Source organism: Panicum hallii, chromosome 5 (genome assembly GCF_002211085.1).
Source record: "Panicum hallii strain FIL2 chromosome 5, PHallii_v3.1, whole genome shotgun sequence".
Taxonomy (NCBI): domain Eukaryota; kingdom Viridiplantae; phylum Streptophyta; class Magnoliopsida; order Poales; family Poaceae; genus Panicum; species Panicum hallii.
This window is the reverse complement of record NC_038046.1, coordinates 9,212,080-9,231,677: the sequence shown is the minus strand read 5'-3', so window position 1 is coordinate 9,231,677 and position 19,598 is coordinate 9,212,080. Positions and strand designations below refer to the sequence as shown.

Below are 19,598 nucleotides of genomic sequence, written 5' to 3'. Positions count from 1 at the left end.
CGAAGTTTGTTCGCTTGCTTGGTTGGCGACGAAGCTAGCGGCGTAGCAGGCAGGGTGCGGTGGAAACTTTGAATAATCCCCCATGTGGCACGCGTGTGCCGGCCCGTGGTGTGGGGGCGATGGCGATGGCCGGATCTGATCGGATACCTCCGATCCCGTCGGCATCTCGACAAAGTCTGGCGGGGCCCACCGTCCGATTCCCGGCCCGGTACTAGTACCCGTGTCCCCCTCCTTCCCGAGCTCCGGGGAGGACCGGGCGAGAGGACACACCACTCGTCGGCTCCGCTCGCTCTGTCCCCCCGGCCCCAGAGACAGGCAGCCGGCGAACGGGCGAAGCGCGCCGCCGCGGAGCAATGGCAAGTATCAGCGAGGATTCCCTGCTTCCCGGCCGCCGTCTCTCGCTTCTCCGCGCGGTCTGCTGACTCCTTCGTTTTCCTCAGGATTTCAAGGGGTTCTGGGAGTCCAGATTCGGGGGCAAGAAGGAGCGGGAGCCGGAGCAGAACGGGAGCGCCAACGGCGAAGCCAACGGGACCGCCCCGAAGAGGACCGCCGATCTGGCGGTCTACGAGCAGTTCGAGCAGCAGGTGCGTACTGCCTCCCGCGGCTTTTGTTGCGATCCTCTCTGATGTCCCGAATGCATGCGGGTGTTGCTCGCTGGTTCTGGTCCGCTGATTGATCCCCGGTACTATCTCGTTTCAGGCCAGGCAGACCCAGGTCCGAGCCGCCGCGATTCGCGATGGGGCTGCGGATGTGATGTGAGAGCTCTGGATTACCTTACTTTACACTGTCGGTGCTGCGATCTTCAAGCATTGCGTCTTTGGCGCTGCATGTGATGCGGGGTTGCTAAAAACAGATCTCGAGCCGTAGGTTTGGGCAATTGCTGTAGCTTGCTCGGAATGGGGGCTTGACTTAGTGAGTGCACTGATTTTTCTCGAAATGTTCTTGCTGGGGAACAGGCAGAGGGATATATCTGTGATGTAGTTGACCACCAGATATAGATAGCAAGTGCCGACTCAACCCAATTTTGGCTAGTTTGCTGCATGCATGAATGATAGAATGCACAATGCAGTCCCTTTTACGCCGTAGCATCATGTGACAAACATAGTTAAAACGGGATTCTAAGATTGTGGTCCCTTGCCCAGTTGCCGTACTGCTTGGCAATTCCATACTCCGTACCGTAAGAATTGATCTGTAGAACACGCAACATATCTGGTGACGTATAGCAGATTTTCAAGAACCTTTTCAATTTAACTGGGAAGGGGACAATTTCCAGCAGGAGTTTTGTGCTGAAATGTATTAGCTAATGACCAATTTAATTTGTTCCTATTAAGATGATGCTGAAACGTATTAGCCAAGGGAATAATTTGAAAGGATAGAATTACGATGATGCTTAGTAAGCAGAACTAACTAATATGGAAGTTATATTGTTTCTACTTTCCGAAGTTTATTCAATTGATCATGTGTATTTCAGTATTGCTGAAATAATGTTTTCTCACGGATAACTTTGAATTGTTCCAAGCACATCTTATTGAACAACTTTTGGTGGTAACTTTTGCAGCCAGAAGCCCCTTCTACCTCCATTCGAGTCAGCTGAAATGCGTAATCTCGCGGAGACATTGTTGAGGTACTCTAACTTCGCTGAGGCTTCAAGAATCAGGGAAGGTGTCGTTTAGCTACGGAAACATTTTATCCCATCATTTGACCTTACAGGGATATTATTCGTGGGAGTCCAGATGTGAAATGGGAGAGCATCAAAGGACTAGAGAATGCAAAACGCCTTCTAAAAGAGGCAGTTGTCATGCCCATAAAGTACCCAAAGTAAGTTAGCTGTTTCGCCATGAAATAAAAATGTTTCTAAGGATAATATTAGTCTCTCATCGTAATTTTTACAACTGTTAACCCATTGCTGCTGGGAAGAAGCGGTAAAGTTAAATATAACCATTATTGCCTTCTTTTGTCTAAAACAGTGGTCTTCTATTTTGGATCATTAATCAAATTTAGTGAAGAATATATAGAACATGTTGGTGCGTAGTATTGTATATTTTGGATGATAGGGATACCAGAAACAATGGAAAGGCATATGAATGAGCACCAGTCTTTCTCTTTTTTTTCACTAATTATACATATTCTATTTCTCCTGTCTTCAGATACTTCACTGGTCTCCTGTCTCCATGGAAAGGCATCTTACTTTTTGGCCCCCCAGGGACAGGAAAGGTTTGTGCATTAATATCTGTATAATACGCTAGCGGCTAGCCATGTATAGTAAGGTTATGCCTTATTTTTCTTTTCCTTTTCATCTATAGTGACAGTTCTGTGGTTCAGTGATTCACTATTTGTTGATCATTTGGGCATTTATTGTCACGCACTTATGCTATTGTAATGTTGCTAAAAGACAAGCCTTACAATGTTAACATATTCCTGTTTTTCTAGACAATGCTGGCAAAAGCGGTTGCTACTGAGTGCAAAACCACCTTCTTCAACATTTCAGCATCATCAATTGTTAGCAAATGGCGTGGTATGGCTTCTTGACACCACCCAAGACCAACTCCCGATTCTACTTCCCTCCCCCGTTTCTTCACATTCTCTTTTGTCCCTTTGACCTACATACTTCAACTTCAGCTCTAAGCTGATAGCACAGAACTTATGTGTAAATGTGTTGTTGCAGTGCAATTTTTTAATGTGAACATGCTTTTTTTTGTGAGGGAAAATCAAATGTTTTTTTATGCAAGTGCAGGAGATTCAGAGAAGCTTGTCAAAGTTCTGTTTGAGCTTGCTAGGCATCACGCACCATCCACCATATTTCTTGATGAAATAGATGCCATTATCAGCCAGCGTGGTGAAGCTCGTAGTGAGCACGAAGCTAGTCGTCGTTTGAAGACTGAACTACTTATTCAGGTTTCTGCTTGTTTGGATCAAGTATAAATTAGCTAGCCTAGTTTGTACGACCTGATTTCTTATTCGATGCCTTCGTGGCTTGAAATTGTGCCATCTAACAGTCCTCCAGATTTGAATGTAACATTTGTTTATATGCCAATGCAGATGGATGGTTTGACAAAGACAAACGACTTGGTATTTGTACTAGCAGCTACAAATCTACCATGGGAATTGGATGCCGCTATGCTGCGCCGGCTTGAGAAGCGGGTAAGTCTACTGTCTAGTAGCGAATTTACATAATCATGTAAAGCTGTTGACAAATGGTCTGATGTGATCTCTGTTTCTGTCTTTGTTCATCAGATTCTTGTACCGCTTCCTGAAGCTGAAGCAAGGCAGGCAATGTTTGAGGAACTTCTGCCAGCAACTACCTCAAAGCTAGAGGTCCCGTATAAAGTACTGGTTGAGAAGACTGAAGGTTACTCTGGTTCAGATATCCGTCTTGTGTGCAAAGAAGCTGCCATGCAACCACTGAGACGTCTCATGTCGGTTCTTGAAGCCAGTGATGAGTTGGTGCCAGAGGAAGGTACGTTTTGGTTCATGTCATTTTTACTGCAATTTATCCCACATTGACGTTGGTTAAAAAACTAAAATATATATTCTTGAGTTCCATCTATTGCCATCGACATATCTCATATTTCTGTGGTCTTTCTGGATGTGCAGAACTGCCTGAGGTTGGTCCTCTGAAACCTGAAGATATCGAACTTGCTTTAAGGAACACTAGGCCATCAGCCCATCTCCATGCACATCGCTATGAAAAGTTCAACCAGGACTATGGGAGCCAGGTTCTATGTTCAGAGCAAGCTTGATTATCAGGTAAGATTGGCACGAAATCTGCCCAACCTGAATGAAAAATATGATTCCCTCTGATGTTCAGCGCATCTCTGCAGGTCGATGTTTCATTCAACGATGGGACTGGAGTGGAGCTATTCTACCCAAGCACATCAGTTAGTTCACATGTTGATGGGGGTCACATTGTGTCGAAATGGTTGGACCGGTAACTAGGCTCCTCGGTAGATTGCAATTTCCCCATCATGGGTTGAAGTGTTGGCTGCGCTCATATCTTTATGCTGGTGTCTTTAGCCAGGCTGCGATTTTCACGAAGCCTCTGATCTTACAGCAAAAAGTTGGTTCGTTGTTTGGTTGCGTGTCCAAATAAATGTTTGGTACCTTCAGAGATGTACACTGGTTAGTAGTTATAATGAACTGAATGCGAGCAGGTCTAGATTTTTTTTTCTTATTGTTGACACGATATCCAACTCGTTAAACAAGCTTTAAGATACTCAGGTGTATGATATCCCCTGACGACCTCCTGCGATTTTCAGTTTTCAAGTCTAAGGAGCCGCTCGTCGTCCGGGCTCCTGGCCTCCCGCGTCCACTGCTGATCCCCGGCAGTCGCCTGCCATCGGCTGCCCTGCACGTCGAGGGCCTTTCCATGGCCATAGCTGGCTGGTGACTGGCAGCATTCGTCATTCGCCACGTCTGACGAGTGCTTGCACAGGCAAAACCAGACCATAGAGGAGCGAGGCGCCGAGGCACACGATAAGGCAAGCGGAATGAATCAGCAGCGCCACGCATTCACAAGTAGCACGGAATTGCAAACAGAGAGGCATAACACTTTCACACAACTTTTCCTCGTTCAAAAGGAGATACTTAAATATATCTGGCATGTCAAGTTGTCAACCTTCAGAAATATGACAATCCAGCAATAGCACCTACAACACACTGTAATCGCTGTTTCAACCATCAAAACACACTGCAGGGGCTAGCGCAGTCTCCATCAACCGCGTATACCATCTCAACGCAATCCACTCAATGAATCAGTCGTTTTCCCAGATCTGGCGTCGGACCAAGCTTTGGCTATTGTGCGCTTCATATCCTCGTCGCCTTCCTCGTACATGTTCTGCACACGCGAATCCATGCATTAATTCACAGGATGATCACAAAAAAACTTCTTGATTTAAGCCATGAGAGTGGGGAACAAAATTTACCTTCATTAAGTCCATGATTCCAGACATCGGATCCTTCTCCTTGTCCATGCTTGGCTTGAACTGTCAACAAAAACAGACTTTAGCCGGACCAGTTCAAACAAACTCAATGTTTTGCAAGTTGTAATCAGCCAAGCAGTATCCAGCAGGTGCTATGACAAACTAATCCATCTATGTTTTGGGATTGGCACATACTGCTGTTACCTAGTTCCACAGATTGAACCAACAAATGTGAGCAAAGGCACCAGTTATTTTCTGCTAGTAATGGCGAAAGGAGAAAGAAGTACTTTGACAATATGGAATGCAGAAAAGGAACTTCAAGAGGCCAGATAACAAGGGTTGGACATGGTAGAAATTCATCAAAAAAAACATATCTTAAAGTATTCAAAATGAAATATGAAACATTGCCCAGCTCTTTATGTTCCACATGTATGCAAAAGTGCAAGTTTATAGTTATTAAATACACAAATTACGGTTTTTTATCATCTTTTAAAGATTATCGAATTTAAACTTGAAAATTTGCATTAATGTAAAACATAATCTCACCTTGAGCTGTATAAGTTTCAAAAAAAACATTAAAGCTTCTACCTATGTTTCTTTCCCCAACATTTGAGCCATTTTCACCAGAGATGTAAACAAATAAAAGACTGAAATGGAAGAAGATAGCATAGTGATCCAAAAATAATGTAAACTGAACTTGACAGGTTGTATTAGCAATCAAGATAACACAAAACTCGCCCATGCACAAAAGTTTATCAGTCCCTTATGATAAATCACTATCAGTCAGTAAGTTTTTTGTTCCTAAGTCCAAGTTCTTTTTTCCTAAGTGCCTCCATGGGAACAGGATACTCAATTTAGGAGTAGAAGTAAACATAGCTGACTGAATTGACTGGACTATCCATCCATGTGATTTCTATTAGGTACTTGCTAATGTCTTACTATGAAATTTCAGTTTCCTATAGACAAAATAAAAAAAATGTCCTACAGACCATATTTCAGTCGTTCAGGGCAAATCCAATATCAGACAGATTAGAATTATCTGAAACATGAATGTCACAAAGCAAACTAGATTAGTTCAACACAGTCAGTACCTTGTCTTCCTTGAAGTGCAGGTCTAGCCAGTTGCCTTTAGAAGCTTTGCAGAGGGTAACAACAACCTTTGTAGGCTTCACCACAACCTTACATTTCTCAGGAACAATTTCCTTGTTCAACTTTGGTATGGCACACCGATAATTCTTGCCGTTAACATCGTGAAACTTTATATCCACTGACATTGGCTTAAAAATAGTCTCCACCTTCTCTTGCTCAACCCCCTCCAGGAAAATATAAATCTGATGATGGGTACAATCAAAGAAAAAATATTATCAAAACACCAAATGTACATTGGTTTAGCAGGTTAAATAGTGGACCGGCATTGTTATGCACAAATTTTACTACATTAATTGAGCTGAAGAAATCGCTTGAATTGATTTGAATATACTTAGTATCATATTACTTCAGCATAATCATCATGATGCATCAAGTAACATTATAAGGTAGTAGCTTCATGACAACTGCGATGTGGCTGATGTTACTAGTAGTTTTTTGCATTTGTTGCACATCATTGAGCCAAGACTGCTGGAGGAATACTAAAAGATGAGCATGGCGAATAACTTTCTTTTTTTAGAAGATAAGAAATATTTTTATAAAAAAAAAATCACAACAGTTTCTGCTACAGATAAGATGGATATTGATATCTAATCCTGACCCTAAAAAATACTGGCAGGCAATTTATCGTAGTTACATTGCTCCGCTGTAGTTTTCACCTAATGCACAGTTTCTCTTCTTGATCAAAAATGAAAGCGTTGCCACCCAAACAAAGTGTATTTCTAATTGACTAATGCCTTGGGAGACAATACGAATTGGTCAAAGAAAACGCCATGCTGGATTATACAATCAGGCTGTCTACTCATAAACAACGTACCCTGATCTTCTCATTGTCCTGATCCCAGCTGAACGACCCCAACGTGACGTAGTTCAAACCAGGACGTGCAGGCGCAGGCGCCGCCTGCGGCTCGGGCGCTGGTGCAGTTGCCTTCGCCAACTGCCATCGCACATCACAATCAGACATCGCAAATTGAGGACCGAAAGAATCGAATCGGAATCCACCGAGGCACCGAACGGGATCGGTGGGTAGACCGAGAAGATGTGGAGAAGAAAATGAATGGAAGAAGAAGAAAAGAAAGGGGAAGATGCAACCTTGGCTTCAACGTTGCGGATCTCGTTGGCGAGGAGCGACTGGACGCGGGGGCGCTTGGCGAGGCCCTCGAGGTGCCTCAGCTCGTCCAGCTCCAGCCGCAGCTCCTCCGCCGACATCTCCGGGGGCTCTCGGTTCTTCACGGCGCTCGTTCTCGCAGCCTCTCGTCTTTTCGGTGGGCAGGTGGTGTAGGCGGCTGCTCGTTTCTGCCGCCGGCTTATGAAGGGCTCGTGCGGGTTTTGGAAGCAGGGAGAAGGTTCTAGAGGGGTGGCTGGGTGGGGAGAGAAGACGACGGTTTTGCAGACAGTAACGGGCCGAAGCCGGGAACAAGGTTGAGCGTTGGGCCTCCGCGAAGGCACAGAGCACGAGGTTTTCTTTTTTTTAAGAAAGGGATAAAAAAATAAAATTAGTAAAAGGGTGCCAGTTAGGAATATTTTGAAAAATGGGTACCTCCCGCCCGCCCGTGGGGCCGGGAGGTACCCATTTTTAAGGTTCAGCGGGCGGGAGGCGGTGGGGCCGGGGACCTCCCGCCCATCCAGCGGGCGGGAGGTTCCCCGAGGGTTTCTTCGCAAATAAGAAAGTTATCTTATCCGCGAAGAGGTCCTTGCGGGGGCATTCCGCCCATCCAACGGGTGGGATGTGGTCCTGACGGGCGTCCCGCCCTTTGGTCGGGCGGGAGGTCCCCCTGGCTATATAAGCCCCAACCTGCCCCAAAAATTTCATTTTATCCAGCAAAAATTAGAAGAAAAAAAAGAAAGAGAGAAGAGGAAGCGCCGAAGCCCTGTTCACACGTCGATTTGGGGGTATATTCTCATTATAGCCGTATAATTACTTAAAAATAACTATAATCTAGAAAATATTTCTTAGAGTAGAGTAGTTATGTTTTGAATAGTTTTTAGTATTTTTATTTATTTTTAGTATAATTTATATTCTGAATAGTTTAGAATCTATAAAATATAATATGAGAATCGTTGAAACTTAGGGTCGTCGTTGTGTATTAATATGTAGTATAACCAGTTTATTAATGATTGACGGATATATCTTCCGAAAAGGGTATTTTCAGTATATATTACGGAGAAGTAATGTGATTTATGGGCCGAATGGGGTACATTTAAGTGAATTCAACTGTGCGGTCAGAGGAATTACCAGACCGCACGAGAGGACATTTGAATCCCTATGCAACTGGTTAATGAGTGGACTAAAGATTAATCAGGAGGCACACACTGTGAGTGTTCAGTGCGTCATAAATCGTACCACTCACGCTTTGATCTGGGAGCTGATGCCACTTGCAAGCAACGAGGACCGGTTAACTTATCTGCAAAATGCAAGTTATTGGCAGTGGCTATTAGTACTTCTTGTTAGTGTGCACCAGAACCCTTTGATAAACATTGAAGCTGCTCCGGGAGATAAAAATATTGATAAAAAATTTAAGGAGGCAAACATTAAGGTAGGTGGCACCGCAGCACCTCAATGCGTGGTTGATGAGGGCGAGAACATATCCTTTATTGTTGAACAGCTGCAAGATGAAGAACGTGAATTGGATGAAGCAATGAATGCCGATTCGTTTGATGATGACGATAATGTTCCTGAAGAATGGGTAAGCAGCGACTTCAATCATCTTGTCGTAGATGACAAATCTAGCGTGCCTTCGGATTGCAAGGAGTATGAAATTGTCTAGGGTGCGAGATACCACTCAATTGAAGAGGTCAAGGAAGCTGTTAAGTGCTGGTCTCTCTCTTATACGAGAGTTTAAAACAGTCAAGTGCAAATCTCGTAAGTACGATGTGTTATGTGTGAAGGAGGGTGTGTCCGTGGCGGGTGCATGCTTATAAGTGTAAATGGAAAGATTATTGGGAATGCTCATTTGTCACTCAGCACACATGTCATTTGCCGGGGGTGCAGAAGATCCATCGCAACCTTACATCGCAATACATCGCAAATGAGATGTACGGGATGATAGTAGAGAACATGTCATATGAATCAAAGTCTATTATCAGGTATATTCAGAAAAAGTACAAGTATACCGTCTCGTACAGTAAGGCGTGGAGTGCGAAACAGAAGGTGTTGGAGATGAGGTTTGGTACGTTCGAGGCTGCATATGATAATATTTCTCGATTGCTGGCCGTCCTATGTCAGAGAAATCCTGAAAGCTATTATGATCTGAAAAGTCTTGACAGAGAAGAAGGTCCGCCCTACATATTGCAGCGGGTCTTTTTCAGCTTGGATCCATGCATTAACGCATTCCAATTACTGTGCATCGATGGGACTTTTCTCGCAGGAAAGTATAGATTGCAAATGCTGGCAGCTATTGGAGTGGATGGAAATAATCAATTGGTTCCTGTTGCTTTTGCTTTTGTTGAGAGTGAGAACACAGATAGTTGGTACCGGTTTCTAGAACAAGTTAAGCTTGCAGTCGTTCGGGATAGGAAAAATATCTGCCTGATTCATGATCATCACCCCGGCATTACCGAGAGCAATACTAGATTTGCAGGAGGGGTGCGTGGAGACCGAGAGCCGTCCAAGTGGCATGATGTTCGCAGTAGGTGGTGTATGAGACATATCGGTATAAACTTTTTCAGGCAATTCAAGTACAAGCATCTTATGGATATGTTTAAGAGGCTATGTAAGGAAACAAATCAGCAAAAATTTAACAAGCAGTGGCAGAAACTTGATGAACTGACCGGGAAGAAAAGAAGCGAGGACGCATTAAAAAACAGAACTGCACAGGATGAAGCAGAGAGCTTTTTGTCTTTTGCCAACAGATACTGCACGTACTCGCAGAAGGTCTGGGTCAGCGGTGAAAATCTTTTCTGAATGGATTGTGAATGAACCGAAGGAGAAGTGGGCGTTAATTTACGATACCGATGATGCAAGGTACGGCATAATGACCACCAATTTCGCCGAGGTTTACAATTGGGTGCTGCGTGATGTTCGTTGGCTTCCACTGGTTGCAATTGTGGAATTCATCGTTCGCGGGTGTACCGATTACTTTAGGGATCGGTTCACTAAAAATCAGGCATTCATGCAAGATCCTGACAGATATTTTGAGAAGATGATGACAGAATATATGACTAAGAAGGCAGCTAGCGCCCGACTACACCACGTACGGCAATATGGTACAAAGGAGCTCAAGTTTGAGGTATCTCCTACAAAGAGAGCGCGACGTGGCATGAGACGTCAAATTTGTGTAAAGGAGTGCATTCTCAAGTTTGAGGGAACTTGTTGTTGCTGCTCATGCATGAGGCCAAAGTTGTTGCACGTACCGTGTTCTTATGTAATGGCTGCTTGTGCGGATATTCGACATCCTGTCGATATATATGTTTCCCATTACTTCAGAAAGGAGACAATTGCTAGCACCTGGCAGTATGAGATCTATGGGTTCCGTTTGGTTGGATCGTTTACTGAGACAGCGAATCCTATTATATATATTCCAGACCCAAGATCAGCACGGGTTAAGAGAGGGCGTCGTCAGACACGGCGTATTCGTAATGATATGGATGAGTTAGAGCTCCGTCTGAGGATACAGCGCTACAGTTCATGTAATCAGATTGGACACACGTATAAACGTTGTCCAAACAATGATGCGAGCCCCAGTTCTGCTGAAGCTGGCCCTACAGGTGATGTTACAGATGGAAGACCTCCGGTTGCATCAACGAGGGGGAGACGTCGCTGATCGAGTGCTACTACGTTATCAGACATCATTTAGTTGTAATTTTATTTGAACGTTGTTTGCTCATGTGTAATATTTGCCGCGTTGAGTTTGTATTAGATCTGGATGTGTATTTGTATCGTACTATTCTAATATTTGGATTCTACGTTGCAAAACGTTATCGTTTAACCATCTTCGTACGAGTTTTAGATACCGTAATTTTCTTCGTAAAATTGAATTAAAATTTTATATGTATACATAAGAGTATGGCGAATAAATCTTATATTTGAAAAAAGTCTGAATTTCAAATAGTTTGTGGAACATAAATTTCAAAAAAATATAACAAAAATTATAAGCAGGGGCACCTCCCGCCCACTGGCCGGGCGGGAGGCCTGCCTCAGGGATCTCTTCGCGAATAAGAAACTTTTCCGATCAACGGGCGGGAGGTACCCATTTTCCGAATTTTTCCCATCCGGCTCCCTTTTTCGAATTTTAATTTTTTTATCCCTTTTTAAATAAACTCCACAGAGCAGAGTCTCTGCGGGCCCGAGTTTGCAGTAACGGGCCGCATGAGGCCCGCTGACGGACGGGATGGCCACCGGGCCGACTAGCCCAGCGCAGCATTCGCTGTCCCTGTAAAAATGGTGTCAACGCCCGGCCCGGGCAGCATCCACGAACAGTTCGGGCAATCATTTCTGGGACAGATGAGGGAGATGCCTCCCGATCCTGCTCGCGCGCGTCCTGCACTTGAATCCATCAATGTGTCACCCAAGCCAGACGAAACCATGCGCCCGGCGGCGGCCGCTCCAGCTACACCCCGGGGCAGGGCGGCATTAACACCGAGTGCTGTTCGCTCGCAAGAACCACGGAAACATGCAGCCGCGGCCATGTATACTATGCCCGGCACTGCATGTCTGCCACAGGTGTTGTGTGTACAGTGCACGTGTTATTGCCCCCAGGCCCCGGAAGGATTCTACGTGCGTGCGTACTTCGACGTGTGACCTTGGCGTCACGTCGAGACATGCACATGTTTCCCGATCGCCCGCACCGGCACCACACTTGTGTGCTTCAGATCCGTGATGGTACATGGTAGCTGCAAAACTTTAGCACAGCATCGATCCATGAAGTGGGCAACACAAAATGGCCTTGACGACTCCGCCGCTATCATAAGGTGTGTTTGGTTCGCTGCCTAACGCGCTGTAGTCTAACCTTAGGCGCGCCACGGCACCGAAGACAATGTATTTGGTGAACAGCTAAAATTAGTCAGCCACACTTTCTTATGCATAGTTCCATCGAATGCCACATAATTTTCACGCCACACCCGTGACAGCATGCTAACCTTAGGCGTGGCGCATTAAGTAGCAAACCAAACATGCTCACAGTCTCTGGTGAGTGGCGATCCTACGAATGCATACGGGGACAAGGAGATTGACGGGTGTTTTATTTTATACTTTTTCCGTTCTAAATTGTAAATTATTTCGGCAAATCCACATATATAGAAAAACTAAAAATTTAGATTTAGTAAAATAATTTATACTTTGGAACGAAGGGAACGATATATCGGTAGCTCCTCGTGGCACGTACGGACGCTTTGGTGAACAGGACTACAGGAGCTAATGAGGTCGTCGATCTCAGCTCGGGGCCGGGCACGGACGCCACATGGTCGCGGTGGACGGGCATCTTCGTCGGGGGCGGAGGGACAGAGACACATGCGGCGCCAATAAAGCGGCGCAACCACTCGGGCGACTCGGCGCCGGCCGGCAGCCACCGGCGCGGCGTCCATCGGCAGTAAAGCGAAAAAGGATAGCGCTAGCGCCAAGACGATTCGAGTCCCGGCCCGCGCAGCCGGTACGGGTGGGTACCCTGACGCGTTCGTGCCCACCGGCCGGGTCGTCTCGGCACGCGCCGCGCCGGTCCTCAGCCATCGCAACGCGTCCATGGATGCCAATGCCACGGCGAGGCGCGAGAGACCCGGTCTCGGCACGCAGGCTAGAGGTGGCAGCACAGCACGGCAGCCGCCCGGCTTTGCTTTGGTGAGCTGAGGGCGGAAGGCCATGCATGCGACGCGCGCGACAGACCTGCGCGGGAGCAGGCTGTCCTCATCAATGGCAACAGCGCGGGGCGGGTCGCCGTCCAGTCCAGCCCAGGGTCCAGACACGTCGATCGAGCTCCATGGGACGAAAAGATAGGAGGGAGGACCACACGACCACGCGCGACGACGCCGGCGAGCGGCGAGGGCCGGAGGGGACGTACGTTCCCGCGGGCCACGGAGGCCGCAGAAAGAGGCCTCTGCAACAGGGCGCCAACAGCTAGCGACATGCCGCTCTGCCCCGCGCCACCGCACGCGACGGGCAAAGCACCAGCCCGCCCACCCCCCCGCCCCGGGGCTTTGCAATTCCACTGCAACCTGCCAACCTCCCTGCTCGGCTCTGTTTCCGCTTTTGCTTTTGCTTTCCCCCCTCGGTCCTGCGAGGCCACAGTGCGTGCTTGGAGGGTGCATACAGCATTGCAGATGCAGCGAGCTTCCACAGTCCTCACTCCTCAGTCCTGGCCGAGGCAGGCAGGCAGGCAGCTGCCCAAAGGCGGTGTAGCCGTGGCAGGGGAGGGACGGGAAAAGCCAGGGCAATGGCGACGTGTTGTGCCTCACTGCAGTAGTGTGTGCATGCACACATGCTGTTACTAGGAAGGAGCTGGGTGTGTTACTTCGAAAGAAAAGGCTCTGGGTGTGCGATTTTATTTGGATTTGGTCCATGTTGGTTGTAGATAGTATGGCACGCAGTGAGCCCTGATCAAACTATCAGATCCATTTTTGTTCCATCCACTACAGAACCCTCTTTTCTTCTGAGACAACCTACTGGACCATTGATGCCCCCACATGGCTTTTCCAAATCTCGTGCGGTGTGGCCCGAACAAAACCCCTTCATTTGCTCTCCGCATTTCTGCACGCTCGCGCTGTGGAGAAAAATGCACGGGTGAAAAAGGAGGCGCTTTTGGTCGTCTTTTGCCTGTAACTCCACGTTTTCAGCCGGCCAGACCTTTTTGCAGTCATCAGATGGTCCAGGCGACGACATCTGTTGCGGTTAGACTCTTGCTACTGGTTGTTTTCGAAACGAATTCACGAGTCGTCAATATCGCCAACGTACTCTAGAGCCCTCCTGGTGCTGCTCGAATCTCAGGCTGCATCCCCGAAAAATCCTCTCGTCAGAAGCAACCATACCATGAGCAACATTGCAACAAACTTGCAGCGGCCAGCTATCTCAGTTTGATTCCGTTGAGATTTGCAGAGCTACCAAATTTCAGCAAAGATTTTCTTGGTAATTCGAGGTTGACTCACCGCGCAGAGAAGTGCACCCAAACCAATACGGCAATATCATCATGTTAAGCTAGTGCTTGTGTTAAGTAATTCGAGGTTGACTCACGATTTTCAGGTCAGCGCGGCTCGATGATACGGAAGCAAAAATGTCCGCATTTGAAAAAGAAAACATACCAAGTTACACGCAATACGCTGCCCTGATCGGGCCCAGTCCACGATGGCTATCCGGCCCACGCCGATACGGGCCCACTGATGCCCAACGAGACGGCGTGGTTCCGGAACGGGTTAAACTTCGATGTCGGCGACCGCGGCCGTGGTCAAGTGAGTCAATCAGCGACGTTGGTTGGTTGCCTCCGCCAAGCAGTGTCATCGCCATGGCGACAGAACTAGAAGCGGCCGGAGCCGGCGGAGACGGTCATGCGGCGCGCCGAGACGGCCACCGAGGATCGTGGCTTGGCGGGAGCGGCCGGCGTGAGAAACGGGCGCGGCGCAGCATGATCGGCTGGGTCCCTTTTGCAGCGACACAACGAAGATTTATTTAGCAAGAGATATTTTGAACGCCAGTTATCAGGCGGTCCTATGTACATCACCGAGATGCTGCTGCATTGCGGCTCGAATCTCTCTGGCTGCGTCCCAACAATCCTCTCATCGGATGCAATCATATCCCCGTAGCATCATGAGCGACCACCACGCAATCAGCAGGTATTATGATGGACCTCGTTCGGATCCAACCGAAATTTTCTCAAGACTACTGCGCGTAGCAATGATACCCTGCGATTGGTTCGAGGGACAAGAGGTATTTTTCAGAAGCTGCAATCAACCGTTCCGAGATTCCACCATGAAAAATTTCAGGAAAAAAAATTCACTGCTCTATCATCAGCGGCACGGCAGTGCAGGGAAACACCAAACCATCTTGGTTGCTCCTTACAGTGAGGTAGCAGCAGCAATGCAGCGTTACAGACCGTAGTTCAGTCTCACGATCGAGCATCATCTCATCATCATCATCATACAAACACAAGCAGAATCCGAACCAAAACGCGGTAAAACGATGGCGCTAAGCTAGTGCGAGGAAGGCATGGAGTTCAGGCTGGCGGGCTGAGCGAGCTCACCGTTGCCGAGTTCGTGAAACCGATCCCACGTTTCCCCGGCAGGCATTTTCACTTGCTGCTCCCCTTCTTCTTCCAGAGGTCGCCGAGCATCCGGATGCCGGCGCCCTTGCGCTTGCCCCCGAACCCCTCGTCGTCGCCGTCATCGGGCATCGTGGCGGGGGAGCCCCACCCGTTGCCGTTGCCGGCCAGCCCGGTGAGGTGGTTGTCCCCGCCGAGCACCGCGGCCGCGGCCTCGGCGGCCTTGCGCCACTGCTCGGTCTGCACGCGCAGGCGCCGCATCTCGCCGTCCAGCGCCTCCCGCGCGGCCTCCGACGCCCGCAGCTGCTCGCACATCCGGGCCTCCCGCGCCGCGCCCTCCTTCAGATCGTGCTCGGCCTGGAACGCCTTCGCCGCCGCGTCCTCCGCGGCCTTCTGCGCCGCCTCGGCGGCCTCCCAGGCCTGCTTCTTGAGCTCCGCGTTCTCCGCCGTGAGGGCGGCGATCTCCGTGTCCTTCTCCGCCAGCTTGGCCTTCAGCTCCGCGACCTCCGGGCTCTCCTTCTCCGCGGCGTCGGTTTCCGCAGCTGCATTTTTGTTCTCCTCCTCGATCATTTTCTTGGTCTCCTCCTCCTCCACCACCTCCTCCTTCTCCGCCAGCGCCGCCTTCTCGCCGCAACTCACAGCCTCGCATTCATCTGCGGCGGCCGCCGCGCTCTGGTTCTCCTTGTCCCCCGACTCGGCCGGGACAACCTCAAACACGTCGGTGGCCGGCGAGTTTATGCTGCTTTCTTCGTCTTCGGCCGCCGGTGGAGGCGCCTTCAGCTCCTCCGTCTTCTTCGCGGTCTCGACCCCCGCCGAGGGGGCAGAGAGAGTTGATGTCGCCGCGGAGGCGGAGTTCCCCTTGGTGCCGACGCGCTTCTTGGCCTCCTCGAGCGCGACCTGCGCGTCCTTCTTGGCGGCCTCGGCGGACGCGAGCTGCTCCCGCAGCTTCTTGAGCTCGTCCTGCACCTTCCCCAGCTTCGCCTCCAGCTCCGCCACCCGCGTCCCCGCCGCGCGCTTCTTCTGCAGAACACATCCCCAGCACCGGCGAAACAGTGAGCCACAGACCCCCCCCCCCCCCAAGCAAACAAGCACTCACAGAAATGGGGGGAAACGAAAACGAGAGGCTTGCCTCGGGCAGAGGGCTGCGCGGCGAGTGGCGGTCCCCGACCTTGGGGCTGGCCCGGTCGACGGCAGGGCGGTGGTGCGCGCCGTTCGCCTCGGAGCAGGCCGTCGTCTTGAGGTGCAGCGGCGCGCGCGGCGACGCCCGCTGCGGCGGCTCGGACCCCCTGCAACGAAATCGGAAGAAGGCCCGTCAGAGACCCGGAAACACAACGGCGCCGAGGTGGCTTCGAACTCCGGCTCGGCGCGCACCTGGATCTCGGCATGGTCCTCCGCGAGCTCGTGGCGGCGGTCGTGGTCGAACCTCCCCTCCCGGGCTCCCGGCGTGCGCGGCGTCCTAGGATGAGAGCAGGGGCGAGGAGAAAGACGTTGGGGTCGTGGAAAGGCGGAGGCGAGCGGCGGGCGCAGACAGAACACTGGAACAGAACAGAAGAGGCTTTGAGCGAGCGAGGCCCCGGCCTTTCTCGTGGAAACGGACGGGGGAATTTGTTTGGGTATTAATAAATGGGGGCCGAGGCCGCGACCGCGAGGCGAGCGGCGCCGGCTCCCATGACCCGACGCGACCGGGCTCCCTACCCACGAGGTGCGCGATTCAAATTCGAAAATCATTGGAGCATGCCAGCCAGCGGCGAGCGGTGGCGCGGTGCCACCACCGCCCCCCCCAGCCCAACGTTACTCTTGCTCGGGGCTGGCGCTGGCTGGCTGGTTGGTGTGCGCCGCCCGCCCGGGCGTAAATGCTGGCACCCGCGCGCGCGCTCGGGCACGGCTGGTTTCCGCCGAGCTCGGGTTGGGCCGCCGCGGCGGGCATGGCATGCCGCCGTACGGAGTTGGTGGTGAGGCGGGCACATGGGGGAACGTTGTCAAGTGGCTGGCAACCTGCCCGTCCCCGTCGGAGTCCCCTCCTGATGGTCAGTGAGCGAGCGCAGCGGCACAGTTGCTCGGAAAAGTGCCCTGCACTGGACGTAGGCGTACGTGACGGGGGTGCTGTCCGGCGGCGGCTGCTCGACACGCGGGCAGGACTCAGGAGCCAGGAGCCCAGGAGGGACGAGCAGACGCGCGCGCGGTACACGCGGATGGAGCTGGACCCGTGCTCCGAGACGATACTGGACGCTCCGGAACACACATCGTGCGGGTTGTACAAGCTGAGTTCGCTCATCAACCGCATCCCACTTGCTGGGAATGATGGGACCGGACATCCCCCGCTTCTGAAGCAATCAGGCGGCAATCTATGGGCCTGATTCACGCCCTGCGCTCGATTACAGCTGCTGCTCTAACCTTCCGAGTCTAGCGTGACTAGGCTGAGTCCACCCCGGTGGGGGGAGATATCTCCCCGTTACATCAGCTCCCACCCTCGCTCTCACCCCACCCTTCCAATGCACAGGCTACAATGCCAGCTCTCACTTCTTTCTCTTTCATGTCAACTTTTCTTTTTCAAATTTAATTATTTCAACCTTCGCGTGGACCAATAGAAACGCGTCACATTACTCCCGCCCCACCCCTCTCGCCCAACACTAACGCGCCGCCTCGCTCCCGCCTGCCAACGCGGACGGGACCAGGCGCTATCGCCCCACTCCCACCCGGCGGGATGGATCCCACCCTCTCTCCCTCCCTTCCGCCCGTGCCGCGCCGATAGGTGCGGTACCAGCCCTAGAGCGGGCAGTGTGAAACCTGCTGGTCCAACAAGGCTCTGAACTCTGAAGAACGCTACCCATCGATGCTGAAGATTCTGAAGAAAGCGCTGTCCATACAAAGCTGCAAACCGACAAGTGGAAGCAGTGTGCGGAATTGCGGGAGGAGTCCGGCAAGAAGTGATCGGGGACGAACGAGGGAACTGGGAGAATGGGTGGGAAATCAATTTGGGCAGATGCGGGCCGCCGGGGCGGAGCCGCTTCGCGATCCAGGTGGTCGGCACGCCACCGGGCGGCCCCCCATCGGCAGTTACTCCGTGCAACATTTTGTAGTCTAATCTAATCTCGGCTTTTAAGCAGGTGAAGGCCCCGTCAAGCGCGCACGAGATGGTCATCGCTTCATCGGAGAGACTGGTAGCTGTAGACGTCAGGGTCAGCTCGAGGCTTCGAGCCATGGATCAGAGTCACTGCTCCGTTTCCTCCTACAAGGTGTGTTTTGAACGGGGGCACGAGAAGTCTACCGTTGCAGAGCGAGCTTACCGACGTGCACCCTAAAATCACGAGAAAAAAGTCCATGGTGCGAGGTAACCGATCGTCGGTCTCTGCTTGACCTATCGCTCCACAGGATGAACATCACACTGTAACTTCTCAAAAAGGAGAAAAAACATCACACTGTGCGTGTGTGGGTGGGTGGGTTGGGGGGGGGTGATGTCAGTGTGAACCGCCCTATATTTCGCCGCTCGCAGTCGTAGGCATCACCTGCCCACCTAAACGCATACGTGCATCCAAGAGGAAGCACCGCGGCCGACCGCGACCCTTGCACCAATTCCAACTGGGAGCATGGCACAGCACGAGCCATCAAAGATCACAAAAGGAAACTATGCATCATGCAACTCAGCACCACACACAAGCGGCGTACAATGATACGGGCATGTCTGGCTGGACTGATTGCAAGAGCCAAGAGCCCAAGATGCAGGATGCCACTATGCCAGGATGGCAGTACTACAGCACGCAGTGAGCAGTGCTATCTCTCTTTTCTTGGAGGAGCCTCATGGCTATCGAGACGTACCAGCCGTGGCCTGGGAGAGACGGTCGGATGGCGGCAGGCGAGGACAAAGGGGAAGATGGGGGAGAAGGGTGCAGTACAGATAAAGGTGCCGGAACTTTTTCCGGTGGGAATTGGAGTGCACGTCTACCCAGCGAACAGTGCAGCGGCAAAGCGAAGCACAAGCACGGGGGGCACGGGGGCGAGCCGAGCCGAGCCGAGCCGAGGCGAGACACGCGGGGTCTCGCCCATGGAAGGATGCGTCGTGCGTGCTTGGGTCCTCGTGCTCGTGTGCTTCGTGGGCACTGCTTGGGAGCTTTCCTTGCACCGTCTTGGAAAGCAAGCTATAAACAAAGTTCAGTTCGAGTTCGTCGCGGCACCAGGGAGAACCACCGGGAAACACTCGAACGCATGCTGCGCTTGGTGCACAGCTATGCCACTACCACGAAGGCAGCCATGAAGAGGACGCGTGTACTTGCAGTTTACTGTATTCTTTCTTCTTTTTTTTTTGCAGGACTCTGCACTCTTGCAACTATCTTCAGCTTTCTTGAGTTGAGAGGTA

At 50.7% G+C, this 19,598-nt stretch overlaps 3 protein-coding genes across 4 annotated transcripts; 1 reads left to right on the top strand and 2 right to left on the bottom strand.

The window, feature by feature from the left end:
• Nucleotides 1–202: 202 nt before the first annotated feature.
• On the top strand, nt 203–4,217 carry LOC112893814 (katanin p60 ATPase-containing subunit A-like 2). The gene is made up of 12 exons (XM_025961315.1): nt 203–356; nt 441–584; nt 700–755; nt 1,559–1,624; nt 1,711–1,818; nt 2,148–2,214; nt 2,431–2,515; nt 2,735–2,895; nt 3,040–3,141; nt 3,235–3,457; nt 3,595–3,747; nt 3,822–4,217. Exons 1-11 carry the CDS (start codon nt 354–356, stop codon nt 3,738–3,740), a joined length of 1,161 nt encoding a protein of 386 aa, XP_025817100.1. The 5' UTR covers nt 203–353; the 3' UTR covers nt 3,741–3,747; nt 3,822–4,217.
• Nucleotides 4,218–4,549: 332 nt separating this feature from the next.
• Nucleotides 4,550–7,400, bottom strand: LOC112893816 (calcyclin-binding protein-like). Its single transcript, XM_025961316.1, has 5 exons — nt 7,158–7,400; nt 6,883–7,002; nt 6,011–6,250; nt 4,923–4,982; nt 4,550–4,834 (listed from the first exon to the last, which is right to left on the bottom strand). The coding sequence occupies exons 1-5, from the start codon at nt 7,272–7,274 to the stop codon at nt 4,730–4,732; spliced, it is 642 nt and encodes a 213-aa protein (XP_025817101.1). The 5' UTR covers nt 7,275–7,400; the 3' UTR covers nt 4,550–4,729.
• Nucleotides 7,401–14,633: 7,233 nt separating this feature from the next.
• Nucleotides 14,634–16,841, bottom strand: LOC112894051 (interactor of constitutive active ROPs 4-like). 2 transcript variants are annotated; one of them, XR_003228938.1, is made up of 4 exons: nt 16,616–16,841; nt 16,374–16,530; nt 14,984–16,264; nt 14,634–14,888 (listed from the first exon to the last, which is right to left on the bottom strand). XR_003228938.1 is itself a non-coding variant. In XM_025961624.1 (3 exons), the coding sequence occupies exons 1-3, from the start codon at nt 16,627–16,629 to the stop codon at nt 15,275–15,277; spliced, it is 1,161 nt and encodes a 386-aa protein (XP_025817409.1). In that variant the 5' UTR covers nt 16,630–16,841; the 3' UTR covers nt 14,964–15,274. The 2 variants fall into 2 exon arrangements, 1 of the variants encoding a protein (XP_025817409.1); XM_025961624.1 differs by lacking the exon at nt 14,634–14,888 and having other exon boundaries at nt 14,964–16,264.
• Nucleotides 16,842–19,598: the final 2,757 nt, after the last annotated feature.

What these genes read in the sequence shown, in the direction of transcription:
- LOC112894051 (XM_025961624.1), bottom strand. An exon ending in CGCGCAGCCCTCTGCCCGAG is followed by an intron (nt 16,265 to 16,373) that starts GCAAGCCTCTCG and finishes TGTGTTCTGCAG; the next exon opens with AAGAAGCGCGCGGCGGGGAC.
- LOC112893814 (XM_025961315.1), top strand. An exon ending in GATGGGGCTGCGGATGTGAT is followed by an intron (nt 756 to 1,558) that starts GTGAGAGCTCTG and finishes TAACTTTTGCAG; the next exon opens with CCAGAAGCCCCTTCTACCTC. An exon ending in GCCCCCCAGGGACAGGAAAG is followed by an intron (nt 2,215 to 2,430) that starts GTTTGTGCATTA and finishes CTGTTTTTCTAG; the next exon opens with ACAATGCTGGCAAAAGCGGT.
- LOC112893816 (XM_025961316.1), bottom strand. Translation starts at nt 7,274, where the DNA reads ATGTCGGCGGAGGAGCTGCGGCTGGAGCTGGACGAGCTGAGGCACCTC. An exon ending in TCCGCAACGTTGAAGCCAAG is followed by an intron (nt 7,003 to 7,157) that starts GTTGCATCTTCC and finishes GTGCGATGGCAG; the next exon opens with TTGGCGAAGGCAACTGCACC. An exon ending in GAATCATGGACTTAATGAAG is followed by an intron (nt 4,835 to 4,922) that starts GTAAATTTTGTT and finishes TCGCGTGTGCAG; the next exon opens with AACATGTACGAGGAAGGCGA.